The 22399-nt window shown below is 57.1% G+C and overlaps 1 protein-coding gene across 4 annotated transcripts in view; it reads left to right on the top strand.

Moving 5' to 3' along the window:
- Positions 1 to 2079: 2079 nt before the first annotated feature.
- The window catches only part of LOC126036754 (electroneutral sodium bicarbonate exchanger 1-like), a 123110-nt gene continuing 102790 nt past the window's right edge, over positions 2080 to 22399 (top strand). Inside the window, exons 1-7 of one of the 4 annotated variants that reach the window (XM_049796797.1) lie at positions 2080 to 2267; positions 3077 to 3145; positions 3689 to 3862; positions 3962 to 4099; positions 4575 to 4675; positions 5197 to 5301; positions 5572 to 5624. In XM_049796797.1, coding sequence (XP_049652754.1) covers positions 3857 to 3862; positions 3962 to 4099; positions 4575 to 4675; positions 5197 to 5284 — 333 coding nt within the window. In that variant the 5' untranslated portion in view covers positions 2080 to 2267; positions 3077 to 3145; positions 3689 to 3856 and the 3' untranslated portion in view covers positions 5285 to 5301; positions 5572 to 5624. Of the gene's footprint in view, positions 2268 to 3076; positions 3146 to 3688; positions 3863 to 3961; positions 4100 to 4574; positions 4676 to 5196; positions 5625 to 22399 lie in introns of those variants that run through there. The other 3 variants (XM_049796798.1, XM_049796800.1, XM_049796799.1) reach the window with 3 other exon arrangements.

Raw genomic sequence — 22399 nt, 5'->3', positions numbered from 1 at the left:
AAAGTTTCCCGTTTATAAAGCAGGAGTTTGTTGGGGCTGAATTACAGTTCCTTTGTAACTGAATTGGGTCAATATTCCGAAAAAGGGGAATATGTTTATTTTTGAAACAGGTCAATACTGCATGTGTTGTGCTGGCAAGGAGGAGGCTTCTTAAATGTAGAACTTGTTAAATTTAAAAGCACACCTCCACTCTCCATAGTATTGCTTCTATGTTAATTCAGGGTTAAGATATTCGTTCACTTCAGTTTCTGTGAATCTGTTAGGGCAGCGTGCTCTAAGGTGATGGGAGGGAGCAGGGGGAAGAAGGGGAGGAGGAAAAGCAAAATATCTGCAACCTGCTCTTCCATGACTCCTGCAAACTGTAATGTTATTTTTTTTTGTTATTTTTTCCCCTACCTTCTGCGCATTATGTGCTCGAGCAGAAAGTAGATTCAAGTGAGGAACTTCCTTTTGAGGACTAAAGGATGCCTCAGTGCCTTGTTGCCATTGTAGCTGTAAGTGTAGCTGTAGTGGCAGACATGTGTTTTCTTATTTTTAATATTATTTTTAGGTTTTGACTTAAACCAACCCTTGTCAGCCTAGTTAAGCTTTTTTTATTGTCTGACCCCAGATCTCACAGGGACAAACACAGCAGCAGTATCTAAGCAAGGGATCAGGCTGCATGTGCTCAGAGGGGTGGTGGGATTTGGTTAAGCAGCCTTAATGTTGTGGATGTCTGCAACTCTTGCATCTCACCTTACGGCCCTGTTTGCCATGCCCCTCTCACCTCTGGTTTCTCGCCCCAGGTACGGTCCACAGTGAGCGACTTTGCTGTTTTCCTCACCATCGTCATCATGGTGCTCCTTGACTTTGTGGTTGGGATCCCATTGCCGAAGCTCCAGGTCCCCCATGCGTTCAAGGTAACGGGGTGTTTTGGCACGTGGGGGTGCCACAAGGTGATGCCGGGGCAGGGCAGGGCTGAGTCTGGAGGAGATGCTGGTGGTGTGACCATCTCCTCTTCCACCTCCAAGTGCCTTGCTTCCTCCTGGAAATGAGAAGATGGCCCCAAAACTAGATACCTACAGGGGAAGTATCTAGAGCTGCTTGCAAGGAGGAGACTGGCACTGCTGAAGCCCCCGGGAGAGGGGGACATGAAGCCAGGGCTGGGAGGTGCTCTGACGCAAGGAGGGAGGGGAAAATGAAAGCCAGTGGAGTGCCTGGGCTGGGAGACAATGCTGATGTGTGGGCTTTGTTGCAGCCTACCAGAGACGACCGCGGGTGGTTCATCAACCCCATAGGACCCAACCCTTGGTGGACGGTGTTGGCTGCGCTCGTCCCAGCTCTGCTCTGCACCATCTTGATATTCATGGACCAGCAGATCAGTGCCGTTATTGTGAACAGGAAGGAGCACAAGCTGAAGGTAAGGGCCTGTGAGAGATGACTCCAGCCCCTTCTGGGCTGCAGGTCTGGGGAGAAGCTCTTATTCCCGATGCTTTCTGAAGGCATTGGTTTGGGACAAGGTCAGGCTGCATGGCAGGATGCTCTCCTGGATTAACGATGATGCAGGGAGCAAGTGACAGGGCAGTATAGATGAGCAACCTTTTGGAGGAGCAAATTAATCTTGGAGCAATAGAGAACTGCGTTTTTGTTTTAAAATGGCAGCAGCAGCAGGTGCGGGGAATGAATTGTTTTGATGCGCTGCCAGGGATAACTCAGAGTCACACCTTCCTCGCAAGTGGTAGAATTTTCTTTGTAAGTGGAAAAAATGGTTTGGTGCTTTTGGGTTGTGGGTTGGTTTTTTTTTTTTGGAGAAGTATGTATCGCACAAGCTCTGCGTATCCCTTGTGTCTGAACTCCTGCCAAATTTTCATGCCAGGTGCTTGTGCAAATCCTGCATACACCCTTCCTTGTTTCCATTTCTTGTTTTGAATTCTGAAGAAGTTGACTTGTGCTCAAGCAGGGTTTGAGTCTGACTTGCGATGTTATCCTTGCTCTTGTGCTATGGGATGCTCTGTTTCTTGTTTTCCTGCCTGCAGAAAGGATGCGGGTACCACCTGGACCTTTTTGTGGTGGCCGTGATGCTCGGGGTGTGCTCTGTGATGGGGCTGCCCTGGTTTGTGGCTGCGACCGTCCTGTCCATCACCCACGTGAATAGCCTCAAAGTAGAGTCTGACTGCTCAGCTCCAGGAGAACAACCCAAGTTGCTGGGGATACGAGAGCAGAGAGTCACTGGCTTGCTGATCTTTGTGCTCATGGGCTGCTCCGTCTTCTTCACTTCTGTGTTAAAGGTGAGAGGAATATGCAAACCACCCAACAACCGCGAGCTTGTTGGAGGTTACAGAAAAACAGTCCCTTCTCTGCAGGCCTGAGTAGTTAGTTGTGGAGCGGAGGAGGAGGAGGTGATCTCAACCCTTGGGGCTTGACCCACGGTGGGAACCAGCCTCGGTTAGGCTTTGCAGCCCTTCAGGCCCCCGTTTGGTGTGCTCGAGATGAGCAAGCAATGCAACTGCTTGAATTTTTGGGTGTCTTTCAGGCCCGCCCATGTTTATGGGTTACAGTTGAGCATATTCAGACCAGCACATCTGCTGTCTTTCAAACAGGCAGCCCTTTAGTGGCTGCAATTTGCTCCCCAAATGCCGCGGAGCAGCTGTTCCCAGGAGCTAAACACACTGAGGTCATCCCCGTGGGCTTCCTTGCACGTTCCTCCCACAAAGTAATCTCGTCTCTAGGCTAAAAGGAGGCCTGTGGCCTTTGCCTGTTGCCCCAAGAGTAGGCAGAAGTGTTTCTTCTACCGCCAGAGAATGCGGCATAGGGTAGCACGGGTGAAATCGCCTATTTTCCTCCAACCTTTCTGGAAAATAGGATTATTCTGAGGAGAGGTAACTCCCAAGTTCAGCCTAAAGCAGAGCCTTAGCTCACTCGTGCGCACAAAATGGCAAAACAATGGTTAAAATCTGACCCATCTCTAAGCCTGAATGGAAAAAGCTTCAAGCAATTTTAGGCAGTGCCTGTGGAAGAGGGTGGTAATACTGAAAATGCAATACAGAAAAAGAAACGATTGCATTCTTTCTTTTTTTTTTTTCTTTCCCCCCCCCAGTTTATACCAATGCCTGTGCTTTATGGCGTCTTTCTCTACATGGGTGTGTCGTTGCTCAGAGGAATTCAGGTACGGACTCTTTTACAGCGTGCAGCATGTCGGCTCCCTGGTATTTTGTCTCCGTAGCAGCAGGGAAAAAAGCAGTGGCATGGGAAAAACTTCTCGCAGAGCAAGCAATGAAACTCTTTTGTGTAAGAAAGAGATTGGTGGAGGCACAGGAGGTATATAGGGCTGGGAGGACCAGGCAAGTTCAGCGCTCTCTGTTGCAGGGTTTAGGGCAGGTCAGTGTTTGGTTACGTGAAAAGCGGGGGAATTTGGTGCAAAGGGAAGGCAGTTTCTACCACTGGTGGAAATCCTCGCGGGGGGATTCAGTGGGCTGAGAAATGCTAATAATGGAATGGCATGGAATAGTTGCCATTTGGTGGGCAGCTCTCAGGGGCAAGCCGGTTGCTAGATGGAGCGAAGGGAAAATGGGTGCTGCTCCCAGGAGGAACGTGGTGGGATCCAGGATTTCTGACGGCAAGCGAGATGCTGCAAAGTGCCTCCACGTCTCGAGAGGGCCAGCAACTTGCCGCAGTCCCAAGGTGGCAACCTTTCCCTTTTATTTCGCAGTTCTTTGATCGCTTGAAGCTGTTTTGGATGCCGGCGAAACACCAGCCGGATTTCATCTAACTGCGGCACGTGCCCTTGCGAAAGGTGCATTTCTTCACGGCGATCCAGCTGACCTGCCTCGTCCTGCTCTGGACCATCAAGGTGTCCCGTGCCGCCATCATCTTTCCCATGATGGTAAGAGCTGCCACCGCTCGGCAGCGGGGTGTTTGCAGCGTTGGAGTGAGAGGTGGCATCGTCTCTGAGCTCACCGCATCTTCCCTCTTATTCGTGAAGGTTTTGGCTCTCGTATTTGTCCGGAAAGCGATGGATTTCTGCTTCTCAAAGCGAGAGCTCAGCTTTCTGGATGACCTTATGCCAGAAAGGAAGAAGAAGTTGGACGATGCCAGAAATGAAGCCGGAGAAGAAGACGAGGTAAGGCTTGCTGTGTCCTCGGGGCTGGACATCTCCGTGTGTCTGTGAGATTGCCTGTTTCTCTTACAGCTTGTCTGGAAACGTTGGGGGAAGATCAGCACTCAATCGAAATAGATCCCAATAGCCTGTAACTTTTGTAACCTTTGTTTCCTCAAGTAGCAGTGAGCTGAGCGCTTGAATACAGGTGTAATTTTTAAAACGAGTTGTTTTTCACAAAGGTCATTATCATTATGATGATTATTATTAGATGATGCTGCTGCTGCTGCTGGCAAGACTTGCTCATAATCGTGTTTTGAACACACAATCCCCCTGCCCCGAAATCTTTGGAGTGAACGGTTTCTCCCCTGCTGCACTAATACCTATAGCTGCCAAGGGGCAGAAGGGGAGGGCAGACTGCTAAGTTTGTGCTGGGCATTCAGCTTATCTCCACTTTGATCAAAGACAGAGAACGTGATTTGTCCCTTTTTTACATCAGGAGTCCAGGAGGGCCATGGAAGCTGCTGCTGCTGCAAGTTCAGTTCAGCTGAACGTGGGGAAGACCAGTGACGTGGATATCCCAAAACAAAGCAGTGACGGGTAAAGCCCCACCAAGCGCCAGGAACCCCGGCAAGATTAGCTTGAAGGTGTTTGGCAGAGTTTTCTCCACTTGCCTCTTTGTGGGGCATCCCACAGAAACCAGCAGGCAGCTTGGTGGGAAAATCGAATTCGGGGGCAGGGCTGCAGGAGGCAATTGCAGGGCTCTGACCCCAAGCAGAGTGGCTGCAGCACTCGCGTTTGACCCCCAAACCTTGCCTCATCAGTGCTTTTACGGTAGCTGGAGATCCTCATACTTAACACATGAGGAGTTGCAGGCGTGATCTGTACCAGCAGTGGCTTAGGAACCCGGACCGGGGCTAAGCCCCAGCAAGAGCCTTTGCACAGAGCTGTTGCTCTGCAGCTCCCCGGCTTGCCTCCCAAAACTCCTCATCCAGCAAAACCTCCCACGCTTATGCGGAGCTTTGATTCTCAGGGCTCCGCTGTTCCTCTTGCTGATGCTAATGCCCTTGGTGGCATCAGTTCCCATAATCACGGATTGCTATGTAAAATATTTATTGCAGGACTGATCCTTCTGAGATTGTTATCCTGGATGAAATGTCACAAATGACCGTATGGAAGGCTCTCACTTTGAAGACAGAAACCCTTTGAATCCAGGGAGGAAAAAGGTAAAGGATTGCACGTGAACGTGACCGTGCTCCTCTGCAAGCGACGGCGCACGCCTACACTTTTCCCACGCTTTGGCCGGCAAGGCTGAGCAAATGGCCTGTCCCTGGGAACAGGCAGGGAGGACCGTGGCATGCAAACCAGCTCCTCTCTGCTGGGGTGGTCCCCCGAACAGGGCTGAATCAGCAGCAGCTGGCAGGTCTTCCACTGATGATGCTCTCCCTCTTTTTCTCTTCCCTTCGCCTTTCCCCACTCCCGCTTTTCACGTTTAGGAATCTTGACTTTGAAGGAGAGGAGTGAGAGCGTGACTCGGGGATGTGCCAACACAGACAGAGGGAGAAGGCGCTTTGTTTCAGTTGGAGGATTCCCATTAAAGCCATGCAGATGTTTTCAGTTATCCTTGGTGTGCTTCAGGCATTCAGTATCTCTAGACCAGCAAGCTGAGGGGAACGTCACAGTCACGGGGAGTTTGGTGGTGTTAAGTCTGTGTGCGTACGTGCGTGTGGGGGTGTGGGTTTGTAGTGGTAGAGGGACTGCTACTGCTTTATCATTCAGTGCTCTTCTTTTAATACCTAATTCCTCCTCTTTGTTTTCCTTCTCTTTTTTCCAAATGTAAACTGGGAATGTCCAAAATAATTTTCTGTTATATTTGATGCATTCTCCACTTTCTTCTTGATCACGACTGGGTTTTTGGTCTGGTTTGGAGTTCTGGCTTTAATTCACTCTTATGTCTCTTACTGGTACGAGAGGGATGCCCTCTGCAGCAGGGCAGCATAGAGAGCGTCCGAGCAGTTGGCCTAAGGTGAAAGAAAAGCATTTGCTCCCTGCGCTCCAGTTTTACCTTTCTTGGTTGGTTTGGCAAGTATCACAATAATGTGTGATGAACTGACCATAAACCCCATTCACCGTCTCCCTGTGCCACTGGGGGGGGTTGGTAGGGAATCCGGGAGTGAAGTTGTGCCTGGGAAGAAGGGAGGGGTGGAGGGAAGGTGCTCTGAGATTTGGTTGTATTTCTCATTACCCTGCTCTGGTTGATTTGTAATAAATTGAGTTAATTTTCCCCAAGCGGAGTCTCTTTTGCCTGTGACGGTAATTGGTGAGTGATCTCTCCTGTCCTTATCTCGACCCACAAGCTCTTTGTTATATTTTCTCTCCCCTGTCCAGCTGAGGAGGGGGAGTGATAGAACGGCTTTGGTGGGCACCTGGCATCCAGCCAGGGTCAACCCACCACAGGGGGAAATGATGTACTTAAGAAATGATGTACTTAAGCCACACGAAAAAGGCCACAAAGCTCTTGTGAAACAAGATCCCCTTTTATGATCAACGCATGCCTTGCTAACAACTGTGCCCCTGAAGAAGAACTAAAACACTGAGAAGAAGGGCACATCCTACTCCAGCAGGCGCCAAAAAGTTGAATAATTGCTAATAGGCATGAAGTCAGAAGCATCTTTGAATACTGGAGGAAAGGTGAAGAAAGGTGGCAGGGGGAGATCATGACCACCAACTCAATTCCACACCAAAAAGACTTACCCCCCCACTCTCCTTGAGCATGTGCTGTAGAAGAAAAGAACACTGGACCTTTAATTCCAAGCAGGGAAACTGTAGCCCAATAGAAACTGTGCAAGATAAGCTACTCCCGGCAATAGTTTTGGGAAGAACTTTGGAAATCGAATATGTATAACTGAACTGTATAAATTGCTTGCCCCTTTAGGCATGAGGGGTGCTAGTGTTGCGGATTACCACCTAGCCCCCATCTTTGCGTAAACATGAACCGGAATAAAATACCTCTGCTCTGCTGTGTTTATATTGGCATTTTGCACCCCGGGTAAACGACCCCACTTTTGGGACAACAGTGGGGCAGGCAAAGCACCGCATCCCGCAGGCCGAGGGGCTCAGGCACCCACGCCGCTGCCGGAGGACTGCCGGCAAGAGGTTTGGCATCTGGCGAGGGGCTGCTGGGCCAGGGTGCCCAGGCACCCACCCCACTCCCCCAGCCGCAGCCACGAGTGCTCTCAGTGCTGGGGCAGAGGCCGTAGCAGCTGCCTGTGCCCAAGCCTGTCCCGAGCGGAGGGAAGACTTTGCTGGCGAGGAGCAATCCAGTGAAGGCATTGCTGAAATTGCTGGGCTTGAAGTTGCTGCCGGGCCAGGAGGGGGCCGAGGGGTCCTTGTGCAGCACGTCCTGCTCCAGGGGCAGCAGCTCTCAGGCCAGCAGCAGTCTGCTGGGGGGGACGCTCAGCAGGGACTCGGGGACGGGGACCCATGATACCGAAAAGCCGGTCGAAGAAACTAAGACTCATTTTGGAGTTCTAGAAAGTAGGCATTCCTACCCCTACTTCCCACCCCGGCTGGCCAACGCAACGCGCTGCCTACCTTCTTCAAGGACGTCAGCAGTTTGATGCTGACGAAGCCCATCTTGTTCTTCTGGACATGTTTCAGGAGGAAAGCATCCTTGGCCAGGTTCTTGTCAGAGAGGTGGAATTCCACCCTGGACACAACCCTCCTGGCCAGCTGCCGGTCAGGGACGGGGTAGCTGTAGTCCAAGAGATCAGCCCCCAGAACATCGCTCGCATCGCAGAAGCTCCCGGCAAAGCAGCAGGGACACGGGTGTGACTTGGTGGCCTTTGGGATGTGCAGCACTGCCCGGTCCCAGCCACAGCGGAGCAGATGGCAGAGTCTTGAGGAGCGGGGTGGCTCAGCTGCGCTCTGAAATGAAACGGAGTTTTATGCTTTTAGAAGCGCGCTTGCCTTCATGCCCCCAGCATCGGTCCCTGCCACAAGTTACGCAGCACATGGCCTTGCACAATCTTGCAGCCAGAGGTGCCTCACGAATAGAGCGCAATCTCTTTGATTACCAGGATACAGGCCAGGAGAGATCTTTGGCCTCCGGTTCACGGCAGTTGTCCCGACTCCCCCAGGCCACACACTGTTCACACAGCGGGAGCGAGAGGCCTGTGTCCTTGGTACCCTTGGGGTGTCCTTGCTAGCGCCGAATCCTCCAAGCACAAGGAGGGGATGTACTAAGCCCATCCCTGGGATCCCGTAGAGCGCAAACAGCCCCAGCGCCCCGACACTGGATGTTGGGCAGAATCCAGTCCTTTTCTGGGAGCACGCGGCGGCGGGTACCGTCTCCTCCGGGGTGTCACGCACCCAGGGAAAGGGCCACCCCCTCCCAGGGGGATCCAGAGCTGCTGCTTTTCCCAGCAGGAGACTGAAAGACCTGACAGCACTACTGGAGCGAGGGCTGGGGGAAAGCGTGCCACCGAGCGACACCGCGTGACCTTCCTTCGCGCCCTCGAGGTCCTTTTTCCTATTTCTGCCTCGCTCCGGTCAACGCAGCGAACAGAAGCGTGGGCAACGGTCACAAACGCATTTGCCATCTGGCGCAAGGAGGCTGCGGCTGCAGCTTGGTCCCCGCTTGGCTCAGCTGAATCAACTTGTTGTTCTTCCCCCACCGGAAAAATACTGTTGAAAGCCAAGAGCATTTGCACCCGCAGACCCCGAGAGCCGCCTGTAGGCCCCGGGGCCACCCCAGCCTCCCTTAACCCTTTCCCTCCCCAGGAGGAGCTGGGGAGGCTCTTGGGGTGGGGCGGAACACAGGGAGCCCCGACATTCCTTCCGGGGAGACGCCAAAGAGTCCTTGGCAGCCAACAGCCAGAAGGGACCATGGCGCGGTCACCAACGCAGCTCCCACTGCCTGGGCCCTGGGGCCCCCCGGCGCCCCAGCTTTTCCAGCCATTCGTGCTCCCCAAAACTTTCTACCCTTGAGGTAGGGACCGACCCCAACCCCTGCAGCCCAGCGATGCTCTTGGGGAGCAAGAGCAGAGGTGACCGCCGGCCATCGCTCCTGTCTCATTCTCTTAGGCTCAGCCAACCCGTGCCGCCTGCCCACGCGGGAGCAGCCCTTCCCTGCAGCCCGGGCACCCTGGGCCCCCCAGGCACCACCAGCAGGTATGGCACCCCAGTCTGCTCTGGCCCCTTCGCCATCCCCATCACACCCGTTCCCCCGGCACTTTTCGCATGGGGGTTCAGCAAGCCCCGGTGAGCATCCTTGCCCTCGCCCGGGCGGCGCGTGCCCAGTAAAGCCCATCTGCAGAGAATTCCCCAAATACTTGGGGCCACCTCTCCCCTTTCACCTCCTAGATGCCAGTCTCCTCCCCGATTTGCAACCCTGTCCCACCGGCACAGCGGCTCACCCCGTGGGGATCACCCCGGCCACAAGCTCCCCACACCCCTGGCCCAGAGCTGGGGGATGTCGGCCATCAGGGCCGGCTCAGTGGGTGCCCCTGGACAGCCACCCCGGCCCAGCACGGCTCCCCCTCACCCACACAGGTCTGCAGAGGGCTCCATGTGGCTGCCTCTTCGACCCCCGGGTCTTCTGCATCCAGTGGACAACCACCGACCTGCCTCCACCGGCCAGCGCCACGCTCGGCCAAGGCTCCACTTCTCTGCCAGGTGCTGCCCTGTGGGGTCCCGGGGGCTGCGGGGCCCCCCAGGGCCAACCATGATACCTCACACACTACAAAAATCAGAGGAGTGGGGTGACCCCAGACCCTCTGGAGCTGCCAGTGTCCATCCCTGGCTACCAGCACAGCGAGGGGCAGCTGGCACAGATCAACATCCCCAGCATGGCCACCCCTGTGGGGGCACCCCTGGGCAGCGATGTCCACACCAGCCCCTGCGCTGCCACCAACAACGAAGCCCTTGGGGACACTGCAGGCGACCTTGCAGTGTCTGAGGAGATGGTCCTGGAAGAGGCCCTAAGACTCTTCGGTTGCTCCCTGGATGGAGTGGGGGTCAGCCAGGATGCTCCCAGCAGGAGCTCCATGCCCGAGGACGCTGGTGGCACCAGCGCAGACACCCCAGACCGTGACTTCAGCTCGCTCTCGCTGCCTGAGGAGATGCTCACCCCTGACTACTGCATCCCCAAGCTCAGCGACGCCATGCTGAGCCTCAAAATAGTCAACGGCGGCGGGATGGAGCCCCAGGAGCCGTGGCAGGATGCGGGGATGGACCTGCCACCGTCCCCACCTGCCACGGCCGGCAAGCGGAGGAAGAGGCAGGCGCAGAGCTCCTTGCCAATGGCACCCAGCAAGCGCAGGGCTCTGGCAGCCAACGTGAGGGTGTGAGGGGTGGGTGGGGATTAGACAGGGGTGAGAGGGATGGAGATGGGGGGAGTGGGGGGGGTGGGAGAGGAGGGGTGGGGTATATGGCGGGGGGGTGGGCGGGGGTGGCTAGGGAGGGGTTAGACCAGCTTGGATGGGACCTTTTCTCTTGTCTTTTCAATTAAAAGCTGTTTCTCTAGAACCGCTCGGTGCCTATGTGGGAGGGGGAGGGAGCACAGGGGGCACCAAGAAACAGCCCCCAAGAGGTGCAAAAGCCCCACTGAGCCCCAAATCCGAGCCAGCAAGCCACGAGGGGAACCCAGCCACCCCCAGGGCCCAGTCACCACCAGCGGGGCAGGCGATGGTGGGGGGGGGACGGGAACGGGAACAACTCCCCTCTCCCCTTCCCCAGGGGAAGCAGCCCTTTGGTGGGGAAGCCAGGACAGACAGGTCCCTGCAGGACTCACGGACACGGCCCCACGCAGAAAGCAGCACAGAGCCCCTGCGACAACAACAGACCTTGGGGGCCGGGGGGGACACGGGCACACACGACAACAAGGGCTGCAAGACCTTCGTCTTGAACACCACCAGGGTCCCCTCCAGCAGGGACAGGGCTCGGTGCACAGCCCTTCAAAGCCTCAAGACCATCACGGCCTTCCTCGGGTCCCACTGACCTCAGCCCCCAAGAGCCCAGCTTTGCCTCACTGACACAGCAACATAACCCCAAATCACCCCAAGAATGGCGAGGGAGGGAGCTGCAGGCCAGGCAGGGACCCTCCTCCGCTTGTCTGGCTGCACCTTGGGCAGCTGCAAGACCAGCAAGGGGGGAGAAAAAATCAGAAGGAAAAAAAAAAAAAAAATCACTGCACCGGCCAGAAAGTGCCTGAAAACTTCATCCCTCTTCATTGCCCATTTCCCATGCGAGCTCCACAACCTGGGAGCAACGCAGCCAATAGAACCTTCGAGAAGCAGACTCACAGCCTGCTGCAGCTGGCCCTGCTCGAGCAGCCGAGGTGGGCTGGATGATCTCTAGAGGTCTCTTTCAGCATCCATTCTGTGCTGCTGTGACTCTGTCTCTATCATGGTTTAAGCTATAAAAATGAGAGCTATAAAAATGGAACGCTGTGTTAAGAGCACAAGGCTCTGCTAGCAACGACCTTGCTGTGGCTCCTTGCTGTGCTGAGCCCAACCGCGTTTTTAAGAGTAGATTCTTAGTGTGAGCAAAAGTGTGATTATTTTATTTTGTAATTTATGTAAATAAAGTGGGTTTGGTTTGTTTATTTTTTTAAATAAGACTCTTCCAGAGCTCAGGTCAGGCTGAACCTGAGGGAAAGGGGCAGACCCTCGCAGAGGGCAGAGCCACATCATGATAGGGGGGCCAGCAGGATCAGGGGGCCATGCGACACCCCCTGCTCACGTCCTGCCGGCTCCAGGAAGATGGTTGCACAAAGGACTCGGGGCGCAGCTCCAGGGACAGGGGTTTGGTGACCTGGCTCCAGCGCCTCTGGGGCCAGGGGCTAGGAGCTGTCGGGGGCTTCGGGGCTGTCAGGGGCTTCGGGACTGGGGGCTGCAGCCCTCTGCTTCAGAGGGACGATGCAGATGCTGTTCTTGGCCTCTTTGACTCTCCACCACGAGCCAAGCCTGCAGATGAGAGAGATGGGGGCTACCCTCCGCCAAGCCCTTGGAGGAGCAGGGGGGGGCTGTGCCCCTGGGCAGCACCAGGGAGGGGGGACAGTACCGGTGCTGCTGTCCAAGGCCAGCCACCAGGAAGTCACCGGCTGCAGAGAACTTGAGGCTGTTAACAAAACCCACCTGGAGGGGACAGGGCAGGGTGAGGGGCTCTGGCAGCCTCCTCCTGCCGCCCAGGGAGGGGAGCCCCCGCCCAGAGATGCCCCAAGCCCAGCTCCAATCCCCCACCTCCCCATCCATACCAACGGGATGTCCCAGAGGGGCTCCAGCTTCCGAAATCCCTCACCGCACTTCCAGAGCTTCACGCTGGCGCTGTGGGAGCCTGGGGCAGAGAGAGAAGACTGCCGTGCACTCCCACCCAGGTAAGGGAGCAGGACGCCCCCCTCTCCACACCCCCACTCCAAAGCAGCTGCCACACACCTGTAGCCAGGAGGTCCCTGTTGCGCAGGGCGGCCACTGCTGAGATCCAGTATGGCTGCTGCAGGCCCTGGGCATCCTGCATGCCATGTGCCTGCCGGGCCAGTGCCAGCGGCTTCTTTTTCGTTAGCCCCCACAGGGCTAGGGACCTGCCAGGGAGGGAAGGGGCGAGGGGGCCGAGGGGGGCACCGCCTGCGCACCCCAGGCACCACCCCGGCCCTGTGCTCACCCGTCATCGGCGCCTGACACCATGTGCTCCTCACTGATGAGCTGGATACAATCGATGGAGCCCCTGTGAAGAGAAGGGGCAACTGCCATCAGTTATGAGCATGCTTTGGGATCCTATTTAGGAGACAAGGGCTCACCGGGGCATCAGCATCCCCACAGTGCCGGCAGGCTCCTAGTGATGCTTGGCACCTGCACACCGCTGCCCCAGCCTGACCCCCCTGCCTGCAGCCCCCTCTCCCGCCCCAGACCTACTGGTGCCCGTAAAACACAAGCTGCGACTCCTCCGGGATCTTCCAGAGCCGCACGGTACCGTCCCGGCCCCCTGCCGTCACACAGCACTCCCGGCTCAGGCTGTCCAGCCCCGTGATGACATCCTGGTGCCCGAACCTGGAGAAGGAGATGGCAAAGTGCTGTGGCAAGCAGGGCCCTCTGCTACCACAACTCCCCCGGGCCTGCTGGCTCTTGTGACTTCTGACATCCCCAGGCAGGAGTGGCTGCGCAGCTTGCGGTGCGGGCAGGAGGCAGAGCTGCCCTTCCTGCTGGGGACGTGGAGGGGAGGATGCTGCTGGAGTCAGAGCATTGGTGGCTTTGTAGCTCCCGAGCTCGGCCACGTCAGCCCAAAGCAGCACAGGATCCTTGGACGGTGGGAGGCAGAAAAAGGGATTCGCCCCGGCGTGGCCCCGCAAAGGGGAGGGAAGGCTTCAGTTTCAACTTTGGCTTCAGCTTTGGCGTGGCCTTCTCCTTCCCTCTGTTTCAACAGCCCAGCAGAGCAGCTGGTGCTTTGTGGCAAAGATGAAGCGCGTGGACAGGCGTTGTCCTAGACCACTGGAAAGAGTGGCTGTCCTGCCACTCTCCGGAGGCTGCCGGGTCCTCCTCCAGCTGAGGTGTCTCCTTTCCTGTTAGACCTCAGGAAGAGGAGATACCCCAGCCTGCAGAGCATCCTAGGGCTGGGGCTCCAGCGTTGTCTCTGCCTGAGCAGAGTCCTCGCTGGGGACTGAGTGTGACCTCATCCGTGCCCTCGTCATCTGTAAACTCAGCCGTGGTAGGTTAAACCTCGACTTCAGCCTTCCTCGTCCCAGGATGAGGAGTGTCTGAGTTGCCAGGGAGGAGACCAAGGGGCTGGTGTCTTTGCTTGCGCCTTGAAGGACTGTGGGGACAAAGCAGCAGAGGTGAGGTGACAGCCCCATATCCCTTCCAGGCAGGGCACATTGCACCTCACGATTCCCAGGGCCAGGAGGGAACCAGGGGGCAGATGGCTCAGCTGGAAGCTGCTGGTTAGGAATACGCCCCTCCCGAAACACCCCTCTTCCCACAGATGTGCTGGGAGCAGAGCCCCCCTTGCCCAGGCTGGGGGGGGAGCTCCATGCCAAGGTCCTTCCTCCTCCCCGCTGCCCTCACTCACTCTCTCTGATGTACTTGTGCTCGTTCTCGTGCTCATCCACATCCCGTCCAAGGAGTCCTGGGGGGACACAGCATGCCAGGGACCCACTGGCCATCAGGGACCCACCAGCCAGCCTGTCTGGCCACACAGTTCCCTGGGGAGGGCTGACCCCAGGGTGCAGCATCGGGGAGGGGATGGATGAGCCTCCTGCCAGCCCTACCTGTGCAGGCAGGAGTGGGAGAGAGTGAAGGGGTGCCCCACAGGTCCTGCACTGGGACACAGGGACCCTGGGAGAGAAAGGGACCCTGGGGCTAGGGGCTCACCGATGAACCTGACAGCCTCCAGCCGCAGGGACTCCTGCGGGCTCCGCAGGTAGGTCTGGCTCTTCCACAGGTAGTACGTGGCCCTGCTCCTCTTCCTGGCCAGCTGGAGAGAAGGGTGCAGAGTTGGCACAGAGATGGCCCCCCCGTTGGGCCATCCCTCCACCAAGGACCACCCTTCTTCTCCCCAGCAGGACATTCCCAGCTCTCCGCTCTCCGCATTGGGGTTCGGAGGGAGCAGAGGGCTCCCAGGCAATGCTAGGGTGCCATCCTGGTGGCGGGGTCCCCGTTGGGACCCCGGAGGTGAGGACAGCCTGGAGCAGAGCCTGTTCCAGGAGGGTGCATGCAGCTGTGGGGACACTGCCCTTGGTCCCCTCTGCTGGGCACGGGCAGGGCTTACCCAGGGCAGATCCCAGGGGTGTTCGGGCTATGCTTACCAAGCACTCGCAGATCCTCCATGCCTGCGCCGTCTCGGCCAGTCGCACCAGCTGCCTCCACTTCAGGAACTGGCCAGCGCTGCGGAGGGCTTCCTGGGAGGCCTGGTGAGCAGCACAGATGCTACCACCACCATGGGGGGCACAGGACCCTGTGTCCTCCCTCCTGGTGGGGCTCAGAGCCTGTCCTGGACCATGCAGGGAAGACGCACCAGCTGGGGACTGATGCTGCCAGCAGGTTCAGCACCCCAGGGGAAGAGGAGGGCAGCCACCCTCTCTGGCTGGAAGCCTGTCGGGGCTTCAGCGTTTCAGCTTTGGTGGCCCCAGGCTGCTGCGGAGCCGTAGTCCAGTCTCTGGGGCTGCAGGGACCCATGCCAGGGGCTGTGTGGAGGGAGCTGGGTGGGAAAGGGACCCACCTCCCCATCCACCAGCCAGCAGGAGGAAAAAGGCAGCAGTGGGCAGGGAGGGGGGCTCTGCCTGTTCCTAGGGACTCAACAAGCTAGACCTCACAGTGCAGTGTCAGCATTGCCCTCCCCAAAGGACCAGTCAGGTTGGGAATCCCACCTTGGCCACACTCTCGTCCTGGTCATGCAGGTGAAAGAGCAGCGGCAGCAGGCTGTCCCACACCACCTTCTTCATCTTCTTCTTTTCAGCACCCACCACGAGCCCCATTGCAATTTGGAAGAGATGGATGGAGAGCTCCCGCACCGTGTCCAGCTCCTGGGGGAAGAGGGGAGGAGGACCTCAGCCACAAGCCCATGGCAAGCAAGGGGCTGACATGGAGACAGACATCCCCAAAATGGCTGCAGGCAGCCCTGCTGCAAAAGGCAGCGAGCTGCGGCATGCAGATGGTCTGCCCAGGGAGACTGGGGTCTCCGGGGCTGAGGGCCAGAGAGGGAGGCCCTGCAGAAGGCTGGAGGATGCTGCCAGAGCAGGGTGTGCATTGGTGGGGCTCAGCACGCCTGCTGCCATCCTGCCACCACTGTCCCCCGCTGCGGCAGGGAGGCCGAGCCGGAGTGAGTCCTTGGTGGGGGGTTTGTGACACAGCACGGAGCCACCAAGGGCAGCAATGGGGTCTGGGGACTGCAGGGCAAAGCATCCCCCTGCAGAGCACAGGGGCTGCAGTGGGAGGCATGAATGGAGGTGCCCAGGAAGGGGGACATGGGGCTCTCCCCCAGCCTTACATTGTTGAAAAGCAGCAGGAGCTTTCCAGCCAGTGCCAGGGCAGTGAGGCCGAGTCTCTTCCCCTCCAGCAGCCAGAGCATGTTGCCAAGCACGGGCAGGGCCGCGGCGCTGGCATCACTGTCATCATCCAGCAGCTGGTCCATAACGTACGGCAGCAGGATAAGGGCTTTCCTTTCCTGTGTGAGACATGCCACCTCCTTTTTGTAAAGGAGCCACCGATCACAGGGGTGAAAACCCTCTCCACGAACACCGGCCTCCCCACTGGGTTCTCTGCAGGCAGTGCAGGTTACGAGGGCAAGGTCCCGGCAGACAGGGCTCACCAGCATGCCCATGGGAAGAGCAGGGCACAGAGGGGGAGGACAGACAGCACTGGCTCCTTGCCAGCCCTTCGGCTGCCCCCTTCTCCACCAGACCCCCCTGGATAGGCTGGTGGGTGACTGGCGCTGCCTGGAAAGCTGCCCAAGCTGCCAGCAGCCCCTGCCATGGCTGCTGTGTTTCACCCTGGGGCTCAACACCTCACGGCCAGGCCCTGCAGACCCCACGCTCAGGCCGGTTGCTCTGCCGCCAGCATCCCTGCTGGGACATGCTGGCAGTGGGAGCCCGTTCCCGTCAGCACTGCTGCTTCTCTCCTTGGCATGGCACAGCCATGGGGCAGAGGGCCGGGGAGGCAGGAGAGCTGGCAGCAGCCAGCACAGCCCACAATGCCCAGGAAAGCCTGAGCTGCCACGTTACCCACTGTTCCACCCTGGGCTGCTGTCCCGGCTGCCCCCTACTCACTGTGTCAGGCCTCTCGGTGAGCCTGAGGATGGCCCTGAGCACCAGGCTGGGCATCCCCAGGCACTGGCTCTGCAGATAAATGGGGAAGATTTCCAGGGCACGGACCAGCTCTTCACTGATGTTGGTAAAGTCCAGCATCTGAAACACAGGCAGTGGGAGCTGGTGAGGTGCGGTGCTGGCTCCAACCATCAGCTCAGGACAAGGACGCAGGGCAAGACCAAGCCCAGACAGAGAGAGGCAGCAGGGATTGCAGAGAGTCCCCGTGCCCCACACCACAGCACATTGCTTGCTCATCTGCTCCTCCATGGTACCAACCAGAGCCCACCCACTGCCCCAGCTTTCCCCACAGTGGTGGGCATGGGAGAACCGAGCATCGGGGGGAGCTTGGAGTGGTGCCATCAGGCTCACCTCAATGAAGAAGACCATAGCGACCATCTGCCAGGTGGGGTCCTCTGTCCGGAGGAGCTCTACCAGATGGCAGAAGATGGCGGAGCGCAGGCGCCTTGGCATCTTCATCATCTCCCTGACGGGGAAGGAGGCACTGTCAGGCCTGAGCCAGGCAGGCACAGCTTTTGGGGGTTTGCACCAGCCTGGACATCGCCAGTCTGTACCACTTTCTCCAAGTAATGGGGACCCCACTGCCATCAGCCCCAAGGGAGGGGGTGGCATGGGGTACCCTGTCCCCAAGGAGCAGGGAGAAGGGGCTCTCACCTGGCGATAATGCGCACTCCCATGAGGTGGGTCTGGGAGCTGAGCAGGGTGTCCCAGCCACCCTGCGCCTCGATGGCCAGTACCTGGCTCTCAAAGCCCATGCTGCAGAGCAGCACTTTCAGGGACTGCACCGCAGACCTGCACAAGGAGAAATGCTTAGCTCCCACCCTGGCTTGGCTCCGGGTGGTTGGCAGGGATGAGAGGAAAGGGATGGAGCACCTGATGGGAGTGAGCTGATCCTGTCGGTGCTCCGTCCAGAAGATGTGCACTTCCTGCAGCGTCAGCTCCGTGGTGAATGACGCTTGGAAAAGCAGCGCCAGGAAAAGCTGGGGGAAAATTGCCTCCACCTGCCACAGGCAGACAGGCTGCAGGAGGATCTCGCTTATCGCCCTGGTTGCCTGCAGAAGACACCCGGACGCTGAGATGTCCCCTCATCCCTGGGGAGGTAAAGCCTTGGGGCGGGCAGGGAAGGGGAGCAGGGGCCCCGGACAGCTGAGATCAGCCCCGGAGGTCAGCAAGGCTTCGTCCAGCAACTCACAGCCAGGGAGAGGATGCGCGGGTTGTCCTTGGTGGAGGTGGAGGTCTTGCGCAGTGACTGGTTCACCAGCAAGCTGAGCAGCTCCCTCAGCACCTTGTCCGCAGCCCGGAGGTCAGACATCATCGCCCTCCACATGGCCCTGGCGACACTGCAGGGACACGGGGCTCTGTCAGCAGGGACACCCCAGAGGATGGCCGGGCTGAAATCCCTCGGGAGGGTCTTGGGGCCCCTCTCCTAGTGTGAGAGGAGCCCCCAAAGGCTGGTGGTCCCCTTACCGGGTGCACGTCGGGGAGCACTGCAGCAGGCTGGCCACCAACTCCCTGGGGTGTTTGCGCACAAGCACCACCAGGGCCCTGTCCAGGCTTTTGCGGGCTACCACCGCCCTGACGGAGGGCCGGCTTCTGTAGATGGCCCACACGACGTTCAGCACCTGGAGGGGAGACACGGGCGGGAGTGGGGATGTCAGCATGGTGAGCGCGGCCATTTCCCCAGCTCCTACTGGGAGCTGCTTCCGTTCCTAGTGCGGTATGCCAGCTCGAGACGGCATCAGTGCTAGCCAGGCACAGAGCCAGGGGAGGAACAGTCCCCCAGTGGGCTGGAGCATCAGCTGTGCCACCCATGGGCTATTCACCTGCCCCGGCTGGAAGGCACGGTCCGCCACAAGGACATCCACCATGTGGGCAGCCAGCCTGATGCTGTAGGCGCTTGGGTGTCTCAAGCTCTTGATAGCCATGAGGATGATGTCTGCCTGGTCGGAGGACTGGAGGTATTTTGTGAACATCTGCAGGATGAAGGAGAGGAGGGGAGATTTGTTGCCTCACCCAGAGCATCACCCAGAGCATCTTGACTGTGCAGTGAGAGCGGGGCACGGAGCCAGGCTGCGCTGGGGAGGAGACTGATGGTGGGCATCAGGGTCCCGCAGGGGACTGAAGCTCCCTGAGGGCCTTTGCCTAGGGAACAGCGTGAGCCCCTGTCATCCCCACGCATCGGGTGTCCCTTCACTCACACTGAGCCAAAGGCACTTCTTACCAAGAAGATTTTGCGGGTGTGGCTGATTTTCAAAAGCTGCCAGGGCTTCATTGCTTGCCAGTCCTCCTGGAGCTGCAGCTGCTCTGTGCCATGCAGCCAGGGCCACCTGCCTGGGGGGGAGCAAAAACGGGGTGCTTAGAGAGAGGGTGCAGAAGTGGAAGTGCAGTCTGAGAGCATTGGGCAGAAAAGTTGCTGGCAAAGAAAAAGGGCACCAGACAGGTCCAGGGAGCAGATACCCAGGGAGGGTCCAGGGCTATTGTGAGCGGGGGCAAGGCAAAATGACTTTTCAGACTGCAGGCAGGCAGGCAGGTTGGATAAGGCTTTCTCTCGTCAAGGAGAGTGGCCCCTGACTGCCCATGCCTGGGGGATCCAGCCCGACACAGCTTGTCTTACTTCTCTGCTGCAGGACAAACGTGTGCAGGTGATAGAGAGCTTCTGCAGCCTCAGGACGCATCCCCTTGTCCTTGCAGGTGCAACAGAGGGTGAGGTGCCCCACCAGCTTCCCCAGCATTACAAACTGATGTGTCTTGGAGCACTGATGCCTGCGGACTGTGGCTTGGGCAAAGCAGGGGCAGACCTGGGGGAAGAGAGGCAGTGTGAGCACAACGGGAGCCCCAGCTGCTCCCAGAGCAGCTAGGCAGCAGCCAAGAGCAGGGCAGGGCTGCCGGACCCAGGTTCCTGCCTGTGCCCGGGGCAGCCCTGCCCTGCTGTCCTGGGTTCAGCTGGGATAGAGTTAATTTTTACAGGAACCTGGGAGGTGGGGGCATAGCCGGGGCAGCTGACCTGAACTAGCCAAGGAGCTATTCCATACCATGTGACATCCTGCCCAGTATATAAATGGGGAGCGGGCCGGGGGGTGGTCTCTGTTTTTTTCGGTGGGGGAAGTGGCGGAGCGTCGGGTCCCGGGTGGTGAGCAGTTGCACTGTGCATCACTCTTTTTTGTATACCTTTTTTCATTAGTGCCGTTGTTGTTGTTGTAATCTCTTTTGTGTTTGTCCCAGTAAACTGCCTTTATCTCAACCCTCGAGGTTCCAGTTTCTTTTCCTTTTCTCTCCTCCGTCTCCTCCCCATCCCACCGGAGGGGGGGCGGAGGAGTGAGCGAGCGGCTGCGTGGTCCTTTGTTACCGGCCGGGCTGAAACCACGACAGTCCTTTTTGGCGCCCAACGTGGGGCAAGAAGGGTTGAGATAACGACAGATCTGGCCAGAGCGTGTTGAAACAAATTTGCCAAACGCATTTCTTAGATATATAGATGTTAGTCACAATGTTGTTTCATTTGTTTACATGGTGGCGTTTTGTAAGCTCTTATATGCTCTATGTATTGCCTGTAGTTGCGTATCTCATCTCTGGGAGAGTGATTGGGATTATCATTTTGCTGTACTGGGCAATGTCGACTTATGAAATGATTACATCACTGGTCATGAGGTTAAGCTGGTATCTGTATGAGGCAGTGATATCATTTCCATACTTTGGGCGCCTTCTGTCGGATTTTATTGGTAATTACACCCAATCCATGGGGAAATTAGGGGGGGATACCTCCCCCCGTCCGTTCACCTCCCTCTTCTCCTTCCGACTAATTACAACAGCTTTTGAGAATTTTGAATATCCTTGGGATGCGCAAGCCAATGTGCTGTTAGTGCTATGCCTCCTGAATATGTTTCAGGTCTTGTTTAGGGCTACAAAAACGCTCTTTAAGAGTACCACTCAGAGATCTCCCCCAAAGCTGGAGACTCATGGGTGGCACGGCATGTGGGAGCATATGGGCAAGTATCTAGAGAACTTCTCACCGCCAGTGACTTGGAAGTTCACTCCCGAACAACTACAGAACCCTTATGAAGTGACAGAATATTTGAAAGAAAAATGCTGTGGCTATTCCAAAGACATACAACTCGCTGCACTGTGCTGGGCTCTGGCCAATATCTACCAAACACTGCTTGATATTATGCAGCACCCTCGGGGGGAAAAGGGGGAAAAGATGGAAAACAGGACAACATGTACCGTGGCTACCCAAACCCTGACAACAGACACCGTGGCTGCCCCTACCCCGACAACAAGCACCGTGGCTGCCCCTACCACGACAACAGGTACCATGACTACCCCTACCCCGGTGACAGACACTGCAGCTGAACCAGAGAACCAGCCTGTGCCAGTATCAGTCGCCCCTGTACAGAAAAAGAAACACACAAAGAAATCAGTTCGCTTAGCGAGAGATGAAGATGAACCAGGGTCATCGCGAGAACAGGAGGTAGAGGCAGAACCTGAAATAATTACCCGATCTCTATCCATGAGTGAGTTGCGTGACATGCGAAAAGATTTTAGCCGCCACCCAGGTGAGCACATTGTTACCTGGCTGCTCCGATGCTGGGATAGCGGGGCTAGTAGTGTGGAATTAGAGGGTAAGGAAGCCAAGCAGCTGGGATCTCTGTCTAGGGAAGGGGGCATCGACAAGGCGATTGGGAGAAAAACACAAGTCCTCAGCCTCTGGAGGCGACTTCTGTTAGGTGTAAAGGAAAGATACCCCTTCAGGGATGAAGTTACATGTCACCAAGGCAAGTGGACCACCATGGAGAGAGGTATTCAGTACCTGAGAGAATTAGCCGTGCTGGAGGTGATTTACAATGATCCAGAAAATGCGCAGTCACCCACAGATCCAGATGAAGTCCAATGCACACAACCCATGTGGCGGAAGTTTCTACGAAGTGCACCACCAACCTATGCCAACTCATTGGCAGTAATGTCCTGGAGAGAAGGCTATGGACAAACGGTGGATGAATTGGCTGTCCAACTCCGGCAATACGAAGGGAGTCTCTCTTCCTCCCTACGGGCCTGTGTCTCAGCTGTGGAGGAGTTGTCCCGAGAGTTCCAGCAATTCAAAGTGGATCTGTCCTCCTCCTCACCTGTACAGGCCCGCATCGCAGTTATTGGGAGTAAGCGTTCCTCTGCCCAAGAGAGAGGAGAGAGAAAGTACACTCGACGGGCTAACCTGTGGTTTTACCTGCGTGACCATGGAGAGGACATGAGGAAGTGGGATGGAAAACCCACTTCAGTCTTGGATGCACGGGTACAGGAGTTGCGAGAAAAAGCAACCAGAAAAGAGAATTCTTGGAAAACTGCTGCTCCAGTTTCCCGTGAGCAGTCCCCCAGACGCAGTAGATGGGCTGATCTCATTTCCGATCCCCTTGAAGGGACTTCCGATTTACGTGTGCAGAAAGTGAGTAACGGATGTTCTAACCAGGATTAGAGGGGCCCTGCCTCCAGCCAGGTGGAGGAGAGGGACAACCGAGTCTACT

The sequence above is a fragment of the Accipiter gentilis genome, unplaced genomic scaffold, assembly GCF_929443795.1.
Source record: "Accipiter gentilis unplaced genomic scaffold, bAccGen1.1, whole genome shotgun sequence".
NCBI classification, from domain to species: domain Eukaryota; kingdom Metazoa; phylum Chordata; class Aves; order Accipitriformes; family Accipitridae; genus Astur; species Astur gentilis.
Note: the sequence above shows the minus strand (reverse complement) of the source record. Positions and strands in the feature narration are given on the sequence as shown.